We start from the raw sequence: 19925 nt of genomic DNA, 5'->3' as shown, positions 1-19925 counted from the left end.
AGTCTGGGACAATCCCGGGTTTATTCCCCACTCCTTTGGGACAATCCCGGGTTTATTCCCCAGTCTGGGACAATCCCGGGTTTATTCCCCACTCCTCCGGGACAATCCCGGGTTTATTCCCCAGTCTGGGACAATCCCGGGTTTATTCCCCAGCTCCGGGACAATCCCGGGTTTATTCCCCACTCCTTTGGGACAATCCCGGGTTTATTCCCCAGTCTGGGACAATCCCGGGTTTATTCCCCAGTCTGGGACAATCCCGGGTTTATTCCCCACTCCTCTGGGACAATCCCGGGTTTATTCCCCAGCTCCGGGACAATCCCGGGTTTATTCCCCAGTCTGGGACAATCCCGGGTTTATTCCCCAGTCTGGGACAATCCCGGGTTTATTCCCCACTCCTTTGGGACAATCCCGGGTTTATTCCCCACTCCTTTGGGACAATCCCGGGTTTATTCCCCAGTCTGGGACAATCCCGGGTTTATTCCCCACTCCTTTGGGACAATCCCGGGTTTATTCCCCAGCTCTGGGACAATCCCGGGTTTATTCCCCACTCCTTTGGGACAATCCCGGGTTTATTCCCCACTCCTTTGGGACAATCCCGGGTTTATTCCCCAGTCTGGGACAATCCCGGGACAGACTCGGGTTTATTCTCTGCGGTGAAACGGAGCCCGGGCGGGGGGGGAGGGCCGGGGAGCGCCCCTCCCCCCGACCCCGCTCCTATAGAATTCCAAATTCCGTATTTATAGCCCCTCCCCCCCTCCCCCACCCCCCGCCCCTCCCCCCGCCGGGCTCGGGGCCGCCCCGGGGTGGGGGTTTGGGGGGGGGGAGGGGCAGGGGGGACCCCCCGGCCCCTCCCCCCCCTCAGTCGTCGATGCAGATCACCTCCCCCCCCCGCGGCGGCGGCTCCTTCCGCTCCAGCGCCTCCGCCTCGCGCTTCACCAGCACCGCGGGGCCGTTCGAGGCTGGGGGGGGACACGGGGGTCAGGGACCCCCACCCATGGGACCCCCACCCATGGGAACCGCCCCCGAGACCCCCACACCCACCCATGGGACCCCCACCCATGGGAACCGCCCCCGAGACCCCCACACCCACCCCGCTTCACCAGCACCGCGGGGCCGTTCGAGGCTGGGGTTGGGGGACACGGGGGTCAGGGACCCCCACCCATGGGACCCCCACCCATGGGAACCCCCACCACACCCATGGGAACCCCCCCAGAGACCCCCACCCATGGGACCCTGAGGAAACCCCGTTCTCCACCCAATGACACCCTCAGAGACCCCAGGGACCCCCCCATGTCCCATTTTGTCCCCCCCAGTGTCCCCAGTGTCCCATTTTTGGGGATCACCCAGTGTCCCCGGTGTCCCCAGTCCCCTCGGTGTCCCCAATATCCCCAGTGTCCCCGGTGTCCCATTTTTGGGGACCCCTCAGTGTCCCCAGTCCCCCCCAGTATCCCCCCCAGTGTCCCCAGTGTCCCCCCGTTGTCCCCAGTCCCCCCCCCGTTGTCCCCAGTCCCCCCCGGTGTCCCGGTGTCCCGTGTCCCCCCGGTGTCCCGGTGTCCCGGTGTCTCACCGGAGATGAAGGAGCCCGGTGGCATCTGGCTGTAGTTGGCCCCCCCGGGGTGGGGCAGGGCTCCGGCCGGGGGGGTCCCAAAGGTGCCCCCGTAGCTCGGGGGGGTCGCGTAGGGCCCCGGCGGGAAGGTCTGGGGACAGCACGGGGACAGGGACAGGACAGGGGACAGGGACAGGGACAGAGGGACAGGGACAGGGACAGGGACGGGGACAGCACGGGGACAGGGGACAGGGGACAGGGGACAGGGACAGGGGACAGTGACAGGGACACAGGGACAGGGACACAGGGACAGGACAGGGGACAGGGACAGGGGTCAGTTCTGGGGTCACTGCCCAGGGTCACCCCATGGTGTCACCTCCCACTGTCACCTCCAGGGTCACCTGGGGTCACCTCCCAGTGTTACCTCCTGGTGCCACCCCCATGCTGTCACCTCCCGGGGTCACCCCATGGTGTCACCCTCCCCGTCACCTCCTAGTGCCACCTCTCCAATGTCACCTCCCAGGGTCACCCCGTCACTGTCACCTCCTGGGGTCACCTCCTGCTGCCACCCCCACAGCCAGGGGTGTCCTCAGGACAGGCTGTCCCCAGGGTCAGGGCTGTCCCCGAGGCGTGGACAATGTCCCTGGGGCTGGGTGACAGGGGGACAATACCAATGTCCCCACGGTGGGGTGACAGGGTGACAGGGTGACAGTGTGACAGGGTGACAATGTGACAGGGTGACAATATGACAGGGTGACAGTGTGACAGGGTGACACGGGGACAATGTGACAGGGTGACAGTGTGACAGGGTGTCAGGGTGACAGTGTGTCAGGGTGACAGGGTGACAGGGTATCAGGGTGACAGTGTGACAATGTGACAGGGTGACAGTGTGACAGGGTGACAGGGTGACAATGTGACAGGGTGACGGTGTCACTCATGGGCGGGGGGTGGCTCTCGGCGCCCTTGCTGGCCAGGCGGCTGAGGATGCCGAGGTGGCAGTGTGACAGGGTGACAGTGTGACAGTGTGACAGTGTGACAGTGTGACACAGTGACAGTGTGACAGGGTGACAATGTGACAATGTGACAGGGTGTCACTCACGGGCGGGGGGTGGCTCTCGGCGCCCTTGCTGGCCAGGCGGCTGAGGATGCCGAGGTGGCAGTGTGACAGGGTGACAGTGTGACAGTGTGACACAGTGACAGTGTGACAGGGTGACAATGTGACAATGTGACAGGGTGTCACTCACGGGCGGGGGGTGGCTCTCGGCGCCCTTGCTGGCCAGGCGGCTGAGGATGCCGAGGTGGCAGTGTGACAGTGTGACAGGGTGACAGTGTGACAGGGTGTCAGGGTGACACGGGGACAATGTGACAGGGTGACAGTGTCACTCACGGGCGGGGGGTGGCTCTCGGCGCCCTTGCTGGCCAGGCGGCTGAGGATGCTGCGCTCCGACATCTGCAGGCGCGCGGCGATGGGCGGGATGCGCGACAGCGTGGCCGGCAGGCGCGTCACGTCCGCCTTCATGTCGCTCAGCAGCTCCTCCAGCTGGTTCAGCACTGCCCGCCAAGAGAGACACCCTTACTCACCGCCTACTCACCGCCTACTCGGGGGGTACTCACTGGGTACTCGGGGGGAACTCACTCACGGGGTACTCACAGGGTACTCGGGGGGTACTCAGGGGGTACTCAGGGGGTACTCACTCACGGGGTACTCACTCACCGGCTACTCGGGGGGTACTCGGGGGATACTCACTCACGGGGTACTCACTCACTGGGTACTCACAGGGTACTCGGGGGGTACTCGGGGGGTACTCACGGGGTACTCGGGGGTACTCACAGGGTACTGAGGGGTTACTTGGGGGGTACTCACAAGGTACTCACAGGGTACTCACGAGGTACACACGAGGTACTCACAGGGTACTCACGGGGTACTCACAGGGTACTCACAGGGTACTCATGAGGTACTCACAGGGTACTCGGGGGGTACTCATGGGGTACCCGGGGGTACTCACGGGGTACTGAGGGGTTTACTGAGGGGTTACTCGGGGGGTACTCACGAGGTACTCACAGGGTACTCACGGGGTACTGAGGGGGTTACTGAGGGGTTACTGAGGGGTTACTCGGGGGGCACTCAGGGGTTACTCAGGGGTACTCGGTGGGGTTACTCAGGGGTTACTCGCAGGTTCCTCGGGGGTGCTCGGGGGTTACTCGGTGGGTACTGAGGGGTTACTCATGGGTCACTCACAGCTTACTCAGGGGTTACTCAAGGGTTACTCATGGGTCACTCAGGGGTTACTCAGGGTTAATCAGGGGTTACTCATGGGTCACTCATAGGTCACTCACAGCTTACTCATTGGTTACTCACAGGGAGGGGGTGCGTGGGAGATACTCACGTGAGAACAGGGGTGGGGAGAGGGAGGGGGAGGAGCTGGGAGTTACTCAGGGGGTACTCAGAGCTTACTCGGGGGTTGCACTTGCACGGGGGAGGGGTGTGAGTAGGCTGGGGGTACTCGGGGGGTACTATGGAGTTACTCTGGGGGTACTCCTGACTTACTCAAGGTGTACTCCTGTCTTACTCAGGGCGCGCCTCGCCCACAGTGGAGATACCCCAGGTGTGCTCCTTACTCCGAGTATCTCCTCGGGTACTCCAGAGATACTCCAGGGTTACTCTCAACACTCTGGGGATACTCCTCGGGTACTCCAGAGATACTCCAGGGTTACTCTCAACACTCTGGGGATACTCCTTGGGTACTCCAGAGACACTCCAGGGTTACTCTCAACACTCTGGGGATACTCCTCGGGTACTCCAGAGACACTCCAGGGTTACTCCTGCCTCGCTGCAGGCCTGCACACACCAGGCTGCTCTGCGGCTACTCGGTGGATACTCGGTGGCTACTCCTCGGACACACAGAGGCGGCTCCGGGTCTGCTCCGGAGTCACTCAGGGGATACTCCTGGCATTAAATCCACCAGGGATACTCTGGGTTTACTCAGCTCATCCCTCCAGAGTCCTCTGGGTTTCTCACTGGTTACACCGGGGATACTCCGGGCTCACACCGGCGCTACTCCAGCCTTACTCGCAGCATGCACTGCGGGGATACTCCGGGGATACTCCACCAAACCCCCGGGCGAGGAGGGAGGGAGGGAGGGAGGGAAAGGAGAAGGGACCGAGGAGTAAACTACTCCAGAGATACACACAGGACGCACCGGGGACATACTCCAGCTTTACACCACAGCTACTCAGCAGAGCCTCAGCGCCAAGCCACAGCCCCTCCACGCGCCGCCCTCCTTACACTGACTTTACTCCGAGCTTACTCAGAATTTACCAGGCCTTCAGTCGGAACTTTAGTCGGACTTTAGTTCTACTTTACACCTACCTTATTCTGACTTTACTCAGACCTTATCTGGACTTTACTTGGACCTTACTCCAACTTTGCTAGGACTTTGCTCCGATCTCAATCCCAGCTTACTTGGACTTTACTGGGACTTTACTCTGACTTTGCCAGGACTTTAGTCCGACCTTACTTGGACTTCACTCAGACCTCACTCCGACCTCACTAGCACTTTACTCTGCCCTCACTAACACTTTACTCCGACCCTACTCCAACCTTACTCCACCCTCACTAGCACTTTACTCCTCCCTTACTCCTCCCTCACTTGCACTTCACTCCACCCTCACTCCGCCCTAACACTTCACTCCGCTCTCACTAGCACTTTACTCCACCGTTACTCCTCCCTCACTAGCACTTCACTCCACCCTCACTAGCACTTTACTCTGCCGTTACTCTGCCCTCACTAGCACCTCACTCCGCCCTCACTAGTACTTTACTCTGCCGTTACTCCTCCCTCACTCGCATGTTACTCCGCTGTTACTCCTCCCTCACTAACACTTCACTCCGCCATTACTCCTTCCTCACTAGAACTTTACTCCGCCCTCACTAACACTTTACTCCTCCCTCACTAGCACTTTACTCCTCCCTCACTCGCACTTTACTCTGCCGTTACTCCGCCCTCACTCTCACTTCACTCCGCCGTCACTCCTCCCTCACTAACAGTTCACTCTGCCCTCACTAACACTTTACTCCTCCCTCACTAGCACTTTACTCCGCCGTTACTCCGCCCTTACTCGGCCCGTCGCGCCCGCCCGGCCGCGCCCGCGGAGCAAGGAGACAGCGGGAGGCGGCGTTGGAGCAAAGGCGAGTTTAATGGCTGCCAGGCAGCGCGTACAGAGGCGCGGCGCTCACAGCCGCGCTCACAGCCGCGCGCTGTGCTCACAGCCGCGCGTGCTGTGCTCACAGCCGCGCTCACAGCCGCAGCGCTCACAGCCGCAGCACTCACAGCCGCCGCGCTCACAGCCGCTGTGCTCACAGCCGCAGCACTCACAGCCGCGCGCTGTGCTCACAGCCGCGCTCAGAGCCGCGCGCGCCGCGCCCGCCGGCCCGGCCGCCGCTTACCCTTGTGCAGCACGGCGTTGGCCGGCTTGTTGCCCGCCAGCGACTCCTTGGACAAGTGCTGGTGGCTCTCGGCCAGGCACTCGACCTCGGCGAAGCGCGTGTTCAGCGCCATGGCGGGGTGCCCGGGGTCCTGCGTCATGTTCAGGTAGGCGGCGCGCCGCAGCTGCTCCTCGATCACCAGCGCCTGCTCCAGCAGCTGCGGGCGCGGGGAGGGGTCAGCGGGGTGGGTGAGGGTCAGCGGGGTGGGGATGGGGTCAGCGGGGGTGGGGAGGGGTCAGGGGGGTGGGTGAGGGTCAGCAGGGAGTCAAGGGAGGGTGGGGAGGGGGTCAGGGGGGGTGGAGAGGGGTCAGGGGGGGTGGGGAGGGGGTGGGGAGGGGGTGGGGAGGGGTGGGTGAGGGTCAGCAGGGGGTCAGGGGGTGTGGGGATGGGGTCAGGGGGTGTGGGGAGGGGTCAGCGGAGGTGGGTGAGGGTCAGTGGGGGTGGGAAGGGGGTCGGGGGGGTTGGGAGGGGGTGGGGGAGGGTCAGGGGGTGTGGGGAGGGGTCAGCAGGGGTGGGGAGGGGGTCCAGGGGGTGGGGAGACCCAACATCCGGAGGATCCAGGTGTTGGTGGGCCCCACCCTGACCCCATCAACACCTGGAGCACCCAGGTGTCCGGTTGGAGCACCCCGGTGTCCGGGTGCCCAGCCCTGGCCTCGCCCAACACCCGCAGCCCCCACCCAGCTGCCGGTGGTGTCCGAGCACCCTCGGCTCCCGTCCCGCTCCTCCCAGCCCCTCGTGGTGTCACCCCCATGGTGTCACCCCCCCGGTGTCCCCCCATGGTGCCACCCCCATGGTGTCACCCCCATGGTGTCACCCCCTGGTGTCACCCCCTGGTGTCCCCCCGGTGTCCCCCCGGTGTCCCCCCGGTGTCACCCCCTGGTGTCCCCCCGGTGTCCCCCCGGTGTCAACCCCCCGGTGTCCCCCCGGTGTCCCCCCGGTGTCCCCCCGGTGTCACCTCCCCCAGTGTCCCCCCGGTGTCCCCCCGGTGTCCCCCCGGTGTCCCCGGCGCTGACCTTGAAGCGGCGCGCCAGGAACTTGTTCTTCATCTCCAGGAAGTTGCCCTTGGAGGCCTCGCCCTTGAAGGGTTCGTTGATGACCCCGAAGGCGCCGTCGTTCTGGATGTCGGTCCAGCGCGCGTAGCCGTGGCTGCGCGCTAAGGACCGTCACCGTGTCACCGTGTCACCTGTCACTGTGTCACCCTGTCAATGTGTCACCGCGTCACCCTGTCCCCCGCATCCCCCATACACAGCACATGGAGCCGTGGCTGCGCGCTAAGGACTGTCACCGTGTCACCGTGTCACCTGTCACCGTGTCACCTGTCACTGTGTCACTGTGTCACCGTGTCACTGTCACCCTGTCACCATGTCACCGTGTCACCGTGTCACCTGTCACCATGTCACCGTGTCACCCTGTCACCATGTCACCGTGTCACCGTGTCACCTGTCACCATGTCACCGTGTCACCTGTCGCTCTGTCACCCTGTCACCGTGTCGTGTCACCGTCACTGTGTCACCTGCCACTGTGTCACTGTGTCACCATGTCACTGTGTCACCGTGTCGTGTCACCCTGTCACTGTGTCACCTGTCACTATATCACTGTGTCACCGTGTCACCGTGTCACCCTGTCACCGTGTCACCTGTCACTGTGTCACTGTGTCACCTGTCACTGTGTCACTGTGTCACCGTGTCACCGTGTCACCCTGTCACCTGTCACTGTGTCACCCTGTCACCGTGTCGTGTCACCCTGTCACTGTGTCACCTGTCACCGTGTCACCTGTCACCATGTCACCTGTCACTGTCACCCTGTCACTGTGTCACCTGTCAACCTGTCACCCTGTCCCCAGCATCCCCCATACACAGCACATGGAGCCGTGGCTGTGCGCTAAGAACCGTCACCGTGTCACCGTGTCACCCTGTCAATGTGTCACTGTGTCACCCTGTCACCTGTCACTGCATCGTCACATCTCGCTGTCCCCAAGGTCCCCTATACACAGCACACCAGGAATGGACGTCACCCTCTGCTGGCTGTCACCCTCACTGTGTCACCCTCTCCTAACTGTCACCCTCATCGTGTCATCTTCTCCTGGCTGTCACCCTCATCGTGCTGTCACCCTCACCACAATGTCACTGTCCCAGCCCTGCTGACACCCCAAATCCCCTGGGGACACCCCAAATCCCGGTGACACCCCAAATCCCAGTGACACCCCAAATCCCAGGGCGACACCCCAAATCCCGGTGACACCCCAAATCCCGGTGACACCCCAAATCCCCAAGGATACAGGACGATCCCGGCCAGCAGCCTGGTGCCAGTGCCACCCTCACACAGTGTCACTGTCCCAGCCCCTGGTGACACCCCAAATCCCGGTGACACCCCAAATCCCAGTGACACCCCAAATCCCCGGGTGACACCCCAAATCCCGGTGACACCCCCAATCCCCAAGGATACAGGACGATCCCGGCCAGCAGCCAGTAGTCGTGGCGCCGGTGCCAGATCTCGTTGAGCTTCCCCGAGGAGATGGCGGCGCGCTCCTCGTTCTGCCACAGCGTGTGCAGCTCTGCCGGGGACAGCGGGTCAGGGTCCCCCGGTGTCCCTGGCTGTCCCCAGGTGTCCCCCGGTGTACCCGGGTGTCCCTGGTTGTCCCTGGATGTCGCCCGGGTGTCCCCTGGGTATCCCTGGCTGTCCCCAGCTGTCCCGGGTGTCCCCAGGCTGTCCCCTGGGATGTCCCCAGCTGTCCCTTGGTGTCCCCAGCTGTCCTGGGTGTCCCCCAGCTGTCCCCAGCTGTCCCCCAGTGTCCCCGGTGTATCCCCTGGCTGTCCCGGGGCTGTCCCCCGGTGTCCCCAGCTGTCCCCAGTGTCCTGGGTGTCCCGGGTGTCCCCCAGTGTCCCCAGTGTATCCCCCGCTGTCCCCGCTGTCCTGGGTGTCCCCTGGTGTCCTGGGGGTGTCCCCAGTGTCCCCGGTGTCCCTGGTGTCCCGGCTGTCCCCGGTGTCCCCAGCTGTCCCCAGTGTCCCCAGTGTCCCCGGTGTCCCGGCTGTCCCCGGTGTCCCCAGTGTCCCCAGCTGTCCCCGGTGTCCCTGTGTCCCCAGCTGTCCCCGGTGTCCCCGGTGTCCCCAGCTGCCCCCAGCTGTCCCCAGTGTCCTGGTGTCCCGGTGTCCCCGGTGTCCCCAGCTGTCCCCAGCTGTCCCCGGTGTCCCCAGCTGTCCCCAGTGTCCCCGATGTCCCAGTGTCCCCAGCTGTCCCCAGTGTCCCCAGTGTCCCCAGTGTCCCCAGCTGTCCCGGTGTCCCCGGTGTCCCCAGTGTCCCCAGCTGTCCCCGGTGTACCCAGCTGTCCCCAGTGTCCCCAGCTGTCCCCGGTGTCCCGGCGCTCACCGGTGAAGCCGCCGTCGGCGATGTTGAACATGAACCGCGGCTTCTCGGCCTTGTCCTCCCGGCGGCCGTTGGGCCGCGGCTCCGGCCGGGGCTCCCGCTCGGCCCTCGGCTCCTCTGCGGACAGGGACACTTTGGGGGGACAGGGACACTTTGGGGGGACGGGTTTGGGGGGCACGGACAGTTTGGGGGGACAGGGACAGTTTGGGGGACAGGGACAGTCTGGGGGGACAGGTTTGGGGGGGCAGGGACAGTTTGGGGGACAGGGACAGTTTGGGGGGGCAGGGACAGTTTGGGGGGACAGGTTTGGGGGGCAGGGACAGTTTGGGGGACAGGGACAGTTTGGGGGGACAGGGACAGTTTGGGGGGACGGGTTTGGGGGGCAGGGACAGTTTGGGGGGCAGGGACAGTTTGGGGGGACAGGTTTGGGGGGCAGGGACAGTTTGGGGGGACGGGTTTGGGGGGCAGGGACAGTTTGGGGGACAGGGACAGTTTGGGGGGACAGGGACAGTTTGGGGTGACAGGGACTCATTCCGGGGGGGCAGGGACAGTTTGGGGGGACAGGTTTGGGGGGACAGGGACAGTTTGGGGGACAGGGACAGTTTGGGGGGGCAGGGACAGTTTGGGGGGACGGGTTTGGGGGGGCAGGGACAGTTTGGGGGGCAGGGACAGTTTGGGGGGACAGGTTTGGGGGGGCAGGGACAGTTTGGGGGGACAGGGACAGTTTGGGGGGACGGGTTTGGGGGACAGGGACAGTTTGGGGGGACAGGGACAGTTTGGGGGGACGGGTTTGGGGGACAGGGACAGTTTGGGGGACAGGGACAGTTTGGGGGGGCAGGGACAGTTTGGGGGGATGGGTTTGGGGGGGCAGGGACAGTTTGGGGGGACAGGGACTGTTTGGGGGGACGGGTTTGGGGGGACAGGGACAGTTTGGGGGGCAGGGACACTTTGTGGGGGCACGGATAGTTTGGGGGGACAGGTTTGGGGGGGCAGGGACAGGTTTGGGGGGACAGGGACAGTTTGGGGGGCAGGGACAGTTTGGGGGGACAGGGACAGTTTGGGGGGACAGGGACACTTTGGGGGGTCAGGGACTCATTTAGGGGGTCAGGGACTCATTTAGGGGGTTCAGGGACAGGTCTGGGGGGGGTTCAGGGACAGTTTGGGGGGGTCAGGGACACATTTTGGGGGCACAGGGACAGGCTTGACCCCCTTTGAGCCCCCCAAAACACCCCCAGACCCCCCGAAAAGCAGCCAATAAGAAATAAGGGGTGGGTTAGGCCACACCCCCAAACCACACCCGCCCCCTCCAAGCCCCGCCCCCTCCAAGCCCCGCCCCCGCACCTCTTTTGGGGTCGGGGTCTCCCGGGCGCTCCTTGGGCTCCTCCTCCGGGGTCTTCTCGTCCCCCTTGTCCAGCCCCGGAACCTTCTCGGCCTCGGGCCCTGCCGGGGCGGCGGCGGGCTCGGGGTTTGGGATTGGGGGTTTGGGGTTTTTGGGGTTTGGGATTGGGGGTTTTTGGGGTTTGGGGTTCGGGGTTTGGGATTGGGGATTTGGGGTTTGGGGTTTTTGGGATTTGGGGTTCTTGGGGTTTGGGGTTCTGGGGTTTGGAGTTCTGGGTTCTGGGGTTTTTGGGGTTTGGGATTGGAGTTTTTGGGTTCTGGGATTTGAGGTTTTGGGATTTAGGGTATCTGGGATTTGGGGCTCCCCGGGATTCGGGGTTTCTAGGATTTGGGGCTCCCCGGGATTCAGGGTATCTGGGATTTGGGGCTCCCCGGGATTTGGGGTATCTGGGATTTGGGGTTCCCCAGGATTCGGAGTATCTGGGATTCGGGGTATCTGGGATTTGGGGCTCCCCGGGATTCAGGGTATCTGGGATTTGGGGCTCCCCGGGATTCAGGGTATCTGGGATTTGGGGTTCCCCAGGATTTAGGGTATCTGGGATTTGGGATATCCAGGATTTGGGGCTCCCCAGGATTCGGGGTATCTGGGATTTGGGGTTCCCCAGGATTCAGGGTATCTGGGATTTGGGATATCCAGGATTTGGGGTTCCCCAGGATTCGGGGTATCTGGGACTCGGGTATCTGGGATTCGGGGTTCCCCAGGATTCGGAGTATCTGGGATTCGGGGTATCTGGGATTTGGGATATCCAGGATTTGGGGCTCCCCAGGATTCGGGTATCTGGGATTTGGGGCTCCCCAGGATTTGGGGTATCTGGGATTTGGGGCTCCCCAGGATTCGGGTATCTGGAATTTGGGGCTCCCCAGGATTCGGGGTATCTGGGATTCGGGGCTCCCCAGGATTTGGGGTATCTGGGATTTGGGGCTCCCCGGGATTCGGGGTATCTGGGATTTGGGATATCCAGGATTTGGGGCTCCCCAGGATTCGGGTATCTGGAATTTGGGGCTCCCCAGGATTCGGGGTATCTGGGATTTGGGGCTCCCTGGGATTCGGGGTATCTGGAATTTGGGGCTCCCCGGGATTCGGGGTATCTGGGATTTGGGGCTCCCTGGGATTCGGGGTATCTGGGATTCGGGGTATCTGGGATTTGGGGCTCCCCAGGACTCGGGGTATCTGGGATTTGGGGCTCCCTGGGATTCGGGGTTCCCGGGGGTCTCACCTGGCCGCTCCTCGCGGGCCGGGGCCCCTTCGGCCTCGGGGTCCCTGTGGCCGGGCCCCTCCTCCTCGTCCCCCTTGCGGGGCCCTTCGGCCTCGCTGCCATCGCCCGGCGACGGTGGCACCTCGGGGACAGGGGGCTGCGGGGACAGGGCGGGGCTGTCACCCCCCGTGTCCCCATGGGGACATCACCCCCCTCCGGGGGTGACAGCGACGGGGGGATGGTGGGGAGGGGACAGGAGGGCGAGGACAGCGCGGGGGACAGGGATGGGACAGAGCTGGGGACAAGGAGAACGTGACTGGGAACAGGGAGGACGTGGTGGGGACAGGTTTGGGGACAGGGCTGGGGACAGGGTTGTGTCACTCACATCTGTCTCCATCTTCTCGGGCCCTTTGGGCTCCTTCTCGTCCCTGGTGTCACCCTCGTCCCTGTCCGGGGGTGGCCCTGGCCCCTCCCCGCGCTCGCTGGGCGCCGGCGTGGCTGGGGACAGGGGACATTGGACATCAGGACATCTGTCCCCATCCTGTCCCCAGCCATGTCCTCAGCCCATGTCCCCATGTCCCTGTGTCTCCATCCTTGTCCCCATGTCCCCATCCCTGTCCCCAGCCAAGTTCCATCCCTGTCCCCGTGTCCCCAGCTGTGTCCCCATCCCTGTCCCAGTGTCCCCATCCCTGTCCCTGTGTCCCAGCCATGTTCCCATCCCTGTCCCCATGTCCCCAGCTGTGTCCCCATCCCTGTCCCCGTGTCCCCAGCTGTGTCCCCATCCCTGTCCCAGTGTCCCAGCCGTGTCCCAGCCGTGTCCCCATGTCCCCACCCCTGTCCCCATCCTTGTCCCCATGTCCTGACCCCTGTCCCCATGTCCCATCTGTGTCCCCATGCCTGTCCCCATGTCCCCAGCTGTGTCCCCATCCATGTCCCCATGTCCCCAGCTGTGTCCCCATCCCTGTCCCCGTGTTCCCATCCCCTGTCCCCAGCCATGTCCCCATGTCCCCAGCTGTGTCCCCATCCCTGTCCCCGTGTTCCCATCCCCTGTCCCCAGCCATGTCCCCATGTCCCCATGCCTGTCCCCATGTCCCCAGCTGTGTCCCCATCCATGTCCCCATGTCCCCATCCCTGTCCCAGTGTCCCAGCCATGTCCCACCCCTGTCCCCATGTCCCCACCCCTGTCCCAGTGTCCCAGCCATGTCCCACCCCTGTCCCCATGTCCCCACCCCTGTCCCCAGCCGTGTCCCCATGTCCCATCCATGTCCCCATCCCTGTCCCCGTGTCCCAGCCGTGTCCCAGCCATGTCCCCATCCCTGTCCCCCTGTCCCACCCCTGTCCCCATCCCTGTCCCCCTGTCCCCAGCCGTGTCCCCTCCGTGTCCCCAGTGGGTACCGGGCGTGGGGGGCGCGGGGCTGGGGGGGCCGCTCTGCTCGGGGCTGGGGGGGCCGGTCTTGGCGGGGGAGGAGGCGCGGGACGAGCGCTTGGAGTCGGCGCTGGGCTCGGGGGCCAGCTCGGGCAGGGACCAGCGGCCGTTGATGTGCTCGAACTCCTGCACCTGGGGGGACAAACGGGGGGGTCAAAAACCCCAAAATCCCTAAAAACAACCCCAAAACCCCTAAAAATCCACCCCAAAATCCCTAAAAACAACCCCAAAAACCCTAAAAATCCACCCCAAAACCCCCCAGTGCCCAGCTCGGGCAGGGACCGGCGGCCATTGATGTGCTCGAAGTCCTGCACCTGGGGGGACAAATGGGGGTCAAAAACCCCAAAAACCGTGAAAACAACCCCAAAACCGCTAAAAACTCACCCCAGAAACTCTGGCTGTCCCCAGGCTGTCTCTGGGTCCACCATGTGTGTCCCCAGTCTGTCCCAGCCTGTCCCAGCTGTCCCAACCATGTCCCAGCCATGTCCCCAGCTGTCCCAGCCTGTCCCAGCCTGTCCCAGCCTGTCCCAGCCGTGTCCCCAGCCTGTCCCAGCCTGTCCCAGCCTGTCCCAGCCTGTCCCAGCCGTGTCCCCAGCCTGTCCCAGCCTGTCCCAGCCTGTCCCAGCCGTGTCCCCAGCCGTGTCCCCAGCCTGTCCCAGCTGTCCCAGCCGTGTCCCCAGCCTGTCCCAGCTGTGTCCCCAGCCTGTCCCAGCTGTCCCAGCCGTGTCCCCAGGCTGTCCCAGCTGTCCCGTACCTTTTTCTTGACGAGGGACATGACGCCGATGCGGGTCAGCACCTGCTGCCGGGACAGCCCCTCCCGGGGGACGCCGTCCGCGAAGGTCTCGGAGCCGTCGGCGCCCGGCTCGCACAGGTGCCGCATGAACAGGGACACGTAGGCCCTGGGGACAGCGCTCAGGGCCACCGCCGTGCCAGGGCGGCTGCCACCCACCCCTGTGCCACCACCGCCGTGCCAGGGCGGCTGCCACCCACCCCTGTGCCACTGCCACCCACCCCTGTGCCACCATCCCTGCCAGGGCGGCTGCCACCCACCCCTGTGCCGCTGCCACCCACCCCTGTGCCACCACTGCTGTGCCAGGGGGGCTGCCACCCACCCCTGTGCCACTGCCACCCACCCCTGTGCCACTGCCACCCACCCCTGTGCCGCTGCCACCCACCCCTGTGCCACCACTGCTGTGCCAGGGGGGCTGCCACCCACCCCTGTGCCACTGCCACCCACCCCTGTGCCGCTGCCACCCACCCCTGTGCCACTGCCACCCACCCCTGTGCCACCGCCGTGCCACCACCCCTGCCTTTGCCACTGCCCCTGCCAGGGTCGCTGCCACCCACCCCTGCCTGTGCCACCCCCTGTGCCACCACTGCACCCATACACCCTGCCCCGGGGTCACTGTCCCCACAGATGCTGTCCCCAGTGTCCCCCCATGTCCCAAACGTCCCCAGTGTCCCCAATGTCTCCTCAATGTCCTGATGTCCCCAGTGTCCCTGATGTCCCCACTGTCCCGATGTCCCCACTGTCCCGATGTCCCCAGTGTCCCCAGTGTCCTCAGTGTCCCCAGTGTCCCGATGTCCCCAGTGTCCCCACTGTCCCTGCTGTCCCCGCTGTCCCCGCGCCATCAGCCCGTCCCCTCGTCACGGCGCCCGTGGGGGCTGTGCCGGTCGGGGCAGGGAGCTGCCACCGCTCTGGCGTCCCCTGGGCCACACCCGGCCCCCCGAGGGGACATTGGGGACATCGGGGGTGGCTTTGTGTCGGGCTGAGGGGGACACGGCCTCGTCCGGTCCCCAGGAACACCGACAGCGGCGGCGCTCGGCTGAGTAAGGGCTCATCACGTGGCACGGGGACATCGGGGACATCGGGGGGATTGGGGACATCAGGGACATTGGAGACATGGGGGACATGGGGGACATCAGGGACATTGGGGGGATTGGGGACATCAGGGACATTGGAGACATGGGGGACATCGGGGACATTGGAGACATGGGGGACATTGGGGACATCGGGGACATCGGGGGGATTGGGGACATCAGGGACATTGGAGACATGGGGGACATTGGGGACATCGGGGACATTGGAGACACTGGGGACATCGGGGACACTGGGGGGATTGGGGACATTGGGGGGACATTGGGGACACCGGGGATATTTGGGACATCGGGGGACATCAGGGACATTGGAGACATTGGGGACATTGGGGACACTGGGGACACTGGGGGGATTGGGGACATCAGGGACACTGGGGACATTGGGGGACACAGGACACCAGGGGGACACCAGGGGGACACCAGGGGACAATGGAGGGCACTGGGACACGCAGGAAGACGAGGGGACACGGGGACAATAAGGACATGGGGACAAACCGACATGGGGACAAACCGACATGGGGACAAACCGACATGGGGACAAACGGACACAGAGAACGTGGGGACACACGGACACCTCGCTACTCTGCCACCACCTGTCCCTGATGCCACCACCTGTCCCTGGTGCCACCACCTGTCCCTGATGCCACCACCTGTCCTTGATGCCACCACCTGTCCCTGGTGCCACCACCTGTCCCTGATGCCACCACCTGTCCTTGATGCCACCACCCATCCTTGATACCACCACTTGCCACTGATGCCACCACTCATCCCTGATGCCACCACCTACCCTTGATGCCACCACCTGTCCCTGGTGCCACCACCTGTCCTCGATGCCACCACCTGTCCTTGATGCCACCACTCATCCCTGATGCCACCACCTGTCCTCGATGCCACCACCTGTCCTTGATGCCACCACTCATCCCTGATGCCACCACTCATCCCTGATGCCACCACCTGTCCTTGATGCCACCACCTGTCCTCGATGCCACCACTCATCCCTGCTGCCACCGCCTGCCCTTGGCCCCGCCGCCCCTCCGCGGTGCCACCGCCCGTCCCTGGTGTCCCCAGCTGTCCCCGCTGTCACCTACTTGAACTCCTTCTCGGTTTTGCCCCGCAGGTCCCGCACGAGCCACTGGGAGGTGAAGGCGTCCTGGGGGGGCATCCCCCAGCGCATGACGGCGTTGAGGAAGGCCTTGCGCTGCCTCGTGTTGAACCCCAGCACCTGGGACATCGAGGGGACGTTGGGGACATCGGGGACATCGGGGACATCGAGGGGACGTTGGGGACATCGGGGACATAGGGGGGTCAGGGGGACACAGGGGACACAGGGGACATTGGGGACACAGGTGACACCCTGCCATCGTCCCCCAGAGCATGACAGTGTTAAGGAAGGCCTCGTGTTGGACCCCAGCTCCTGGGACATTGAGGGGACATCGGGGACATCGGGGACATTGGGGACATCGGGGACATCAGGGACATTGGGGACACTGGGGGGTCAGGGGGACACGGGGGACACAGGGGACACAGGTGACACCCTGCCATCGTCCCCCAGCGCATGACGGCGTTGAGGAAGGCCTTGCGCTGCCTTGTGTTGAACCCCAGCACCTGGGACATCGAGGGGACATCGGGGACACTGGGGACATTGGGGACATTGGGGACACTGGGGACATCGAGGACATCAGGGACCTTGGGGACATTGGGGACCTTGGGGACATTGGGGGGATTGGGGACACTGGGGAAACTGAGGACACTGGGGACCTTGGGGACATGGCTGTCCAGAGCCCCCCCAAGCCCTGTCCCCACGCAGGGGACAGTGGGGTCCCTCAGTTGGGGACCCAGGTGCTGGGGGGTCCCTCAGGTGTCCGAGCACGCCCTGACCCCCCGGGAGTGACTCTGGTGTCCCCAGGGTGTCCCCAGAGGTGACCCTGGTGTCCCGGGGTGTCCCCGGGTGTCCCCAGAGGTGACCCTGGTGTCCCGGGGTGTCCCTGGGGTGTCCCCAGGGGTGACCCTGGTGTCCCGGGGTGTCCCTGGGGTGTCCCCAGGGGTGACCCTGGTGTCCCGGGGTGTCCCTGGGGTGTCCCCAGAGGTGACCCTGGTGTCCCGGGGTGTCCCCAGGGGTGACCCTGGTGTCCCGGGGTGTCCCTGGGGTGTCCCCAGGGGTGACCCTGGTGTCCCGGGGTGTCCCCAAAGGTGACCCTGGTGTCCCGGGGTGTCACTGGGGTGTTCCCAGGGGTGACCCTGGTGTCCCGGGGTGTCCCTGGGGGTGACCCTGGTGTCCCCAGGTGTCCCCGGGGTGTCCCCAGAGGTGACCCTGGTGTCCCCAGGTGTCCCCTGTCCCCTCACCTCGATGTTGCCGCCCACCCGGGCCAGCAGTGGGGGGAGGGGTTTGTCCTTCTCGTTCCGCAGCTGCCGCTTGGACTGACGCCGGCCTGGGGGGGGAGGGAGGGGTCAGCCCCGCCCACGGCACCCTGACCCCCCCGGGGACACCCTGACCCCCCCGGGGACACCCTGACCCCCCCTATGGCACCCTGACCCCCCTTAGGGACACCCTGACCCCCCCTATGGCACCCTGACCCCCCCGGGGACACCCTGACCCCCCCTATGGCACCCTGACCCCCCCGGGGACACCCTGACCCCCCTTAGGGACACCCTGACCCCCCCTATGGCACCCTGACCCCCCCGGGGACACCCTGACCCCCCTTAGGGACACCCTGACCCCCACTATGGCACCCTGACCCCCCCTATGGCACCCTGACCCCCCCGGGGGCACCCTGACCCCCCCTATGGCACCCTGACCCCCCCGGGGACACCCTGACCCCCCCCGGGGACACCCTGACCCCCCCTATGGCACCCTGACCCCCCCTATGGCACCCTGACCCCCCCGGGGACACCCTGACCCCCCTGGGGACACCCTGACCCCCCCTATGGCACCCTGACCCCCCCGGGGACACCCTGACCCCCCCTATGGCACCCTGACCCCCCTATGGCACCCTGACCCCCCTTAGGGACACCCTGACGCCCCCTATGGCACCCTGACCCCCCCTATGGCACCCTGACCCCCCCTATGGCACCCTGACCCCCCCGGGGGCACCCTGACCCCCCCTATGGCACCCTGACCCCCCCGGGGACACCCTGACCCCCCCCGGGGACACCCTGACCCCCCCTATGGCACCCTGACCCCCCCGGGGGCACCCTGACCCCCCCTATGGCACCCTGACCCACCTTAGGGACACCCTGACCCCCCCTATGGCACCCTGACCCCCCCTATGGCACCCTGACCCCCCTTAGGGACACCCTGACCCCCCCTATGGCACCCTGACCCACCTTAGGGACACCCTGACCCCCCCCGGGGACACCCTGACCCCCCCTATGGCACCCTGACCCCCCTTAGGGACACCCTGACCCCCCCCGGGGACACCCTGACCCCACCCTGGGGACACCCTGAGCCCCCCTATGGCACCCTGACCTCCCCCCTGGGGACACCCTGACCCCCCTTGGGGAGACCCTGAAACCCCCCTGGGCCACCTTGACCCCCCTTGGGGAGACCCTGACCCTCTTTGGGGAGACCCTGAAACCCCCTATGGCACCCTGATCCCCCTGTGGCACCCTGACCCCCCCGGGGCCACCCAAACCCCCCTGGCACCCTGACCCCCCTTGGGGACACTGTCCCAAACCCCCCTGGGGCCACCCCGACCCCCCTGTGGCACCCTGACCCCCTGGGCCACCCTGACCCCCCTTGGGGCCACCCTGACCCCCCTTGGGCTCACCCAAACCCCCTTGAGCCCACCCTGACCCCTTTGGGCCCACCCTGACCCCCTTGGGGACACCCTGACCCCCTTGGGGCCACCCTTACCCCCTGGGCCACCACCCACCCTCGGGCCGCTCGTCGAAGTCCTCGTCCTCCTCCTCGGAGCCCACCGAGTACTCGGACTGGTTGTCTGGGGACACGGCAGCGTTGGGGACACTCGGTGCCACCCCGGTGGGTGTCAGTGCCACCCAGTGTGTCCCAGTGTGTCCCAGTGCCACCCCGGTGGGTGTCAGTGCCACCCAGTGTGTCACAGTGTCACCCTGGGGTGTCCCAGTGTGTCCCCAGTCTGTCCCAGTGTGTGCCAGTGCCACCCCGGTGGGTGTCAGTGCCACCCAGTGTGTCACAGTTTGTCCCAGTGCCATCCCAGTGCCATCCCAGTCCCTCCCAGTGCCCCTCAGTGCCATCCCAGTCCATCCCAGTGCCATCCCAGTCCCTCCCAGTGCCATCCCAGTCCCATCCCAATCCATCCCAGTCCCTCCCAGTCCAGCCCAGTCCCTCCCAGTGCCCCTCAGTGCCATCCCAGTCCCATCCCACTCCCTCCCAGTGCCATCCCAGTCCATCCCAGTGCCATCCCAGTCCATCCCAGTGCCATCCCAGTCCCATCCCAGTCCCTCCCAGTGCCCCTCAGTGCCACCCCAGTGTGTCCCAGTGCCACCCCAGTGTGTCCCAGTCCCCCCCAGCCCCTCCCAGTGCCCACCTTGGTCCTCCTGGGCAGCGTCGTTGTAGTTGACCTGCTTGCACACGCGCTTGCCCTTGCCCAGGTTCCATCCCAGTCCCCACCAGTCCCATCCCAGTGCCATCCCAGTCCCTCCCAGTCCATCCC

At 65.1% G+C, this 19925-nt stretch overlaps 1 protein-coding gene across 5 annotated transcripts in view; it reads right to left on the bottom strand.

Moving 5' to 3' along the window:
- Positions 1-622: 622 nt before the first annotated feature.
- Positions 623-19925, bottom strand: part of CHD3 (chromodomain helicase DNA binding protein 3) — a 59993-nt gene continuing 40690 nt past the window's right edge. For 3 of the 5 annotated variants that reach the window (XM_085564173.1, XM_085564176.1, XM_085564177.1), the window contains 15 exons: positions 19167-19232; positions 17638-17723; positions 16383-16516; positions 14171-14315; positions 13386-13548; positions 12376-12488; positions 12012-12147; positions 10738-10836; positions 9400-9528; positions 8478-8586; positions 7046-7178; positions 5994-6189; positions 2934-3097; positions 1568-1697; positions 623-959 (listed from right to left, as the gene is read on the bottom strand). In XM_085564173.1, the coding sequence (XP_085420299.1) occupies positions 859-959; positions 1568-1697; positions 2934-3097; positions 5994-6189; positions 7046-7178; positions 8478-8586; positions 9400-9528; positions 10738-10836; positions 12012-12147; positions 12376-12488; positions 13386-13548; positions 14171-14315; positions 16383-16516; positions 17638-17723; positions 19167-19232 (1904 nt within the window). In that variant the 3' untranslated portion in view covers positions 623-858. Of the gene's footprint in view, positions 960-1567; positions 1698-2933; positions 3098-5993; positions 6190-7045; positions 7179-8477; positions 8587-9399; positions 9529-10737; positions 10837-12011; positions 12148-12375; positions 12489-13385; positions 13549-14170; positions 14316-16382; positions 16517-17637; positions 17724-19166; positions 19233-19799; positions 19834-19925 lie in introns of all 5 variants that reach the window. The other 2 variants (XM_085564174.1, XM_085564175.1) reach the window with 2 other exon arrangements.

The sequence above is a fragment of the Lonchura striata genome, chromosome 32 (assembly GCF_050655825.1).
Source record: "Lonchura striata isolate lonStrDom1 chromosome 32, ASM5065582v1, whole genome shotgun sequence".
Lineage (NCBI taxonomy): Eukaryota > Metazoa > Chordata > Aves > Passeriformes > Estrildidae > Lonchura > Lonchura striata.
The sequence above is the reverse complement of the archived record's forward strand: the minus strand, read 5'-3'. Positions and strand labels throughout refer to the sequence as shown.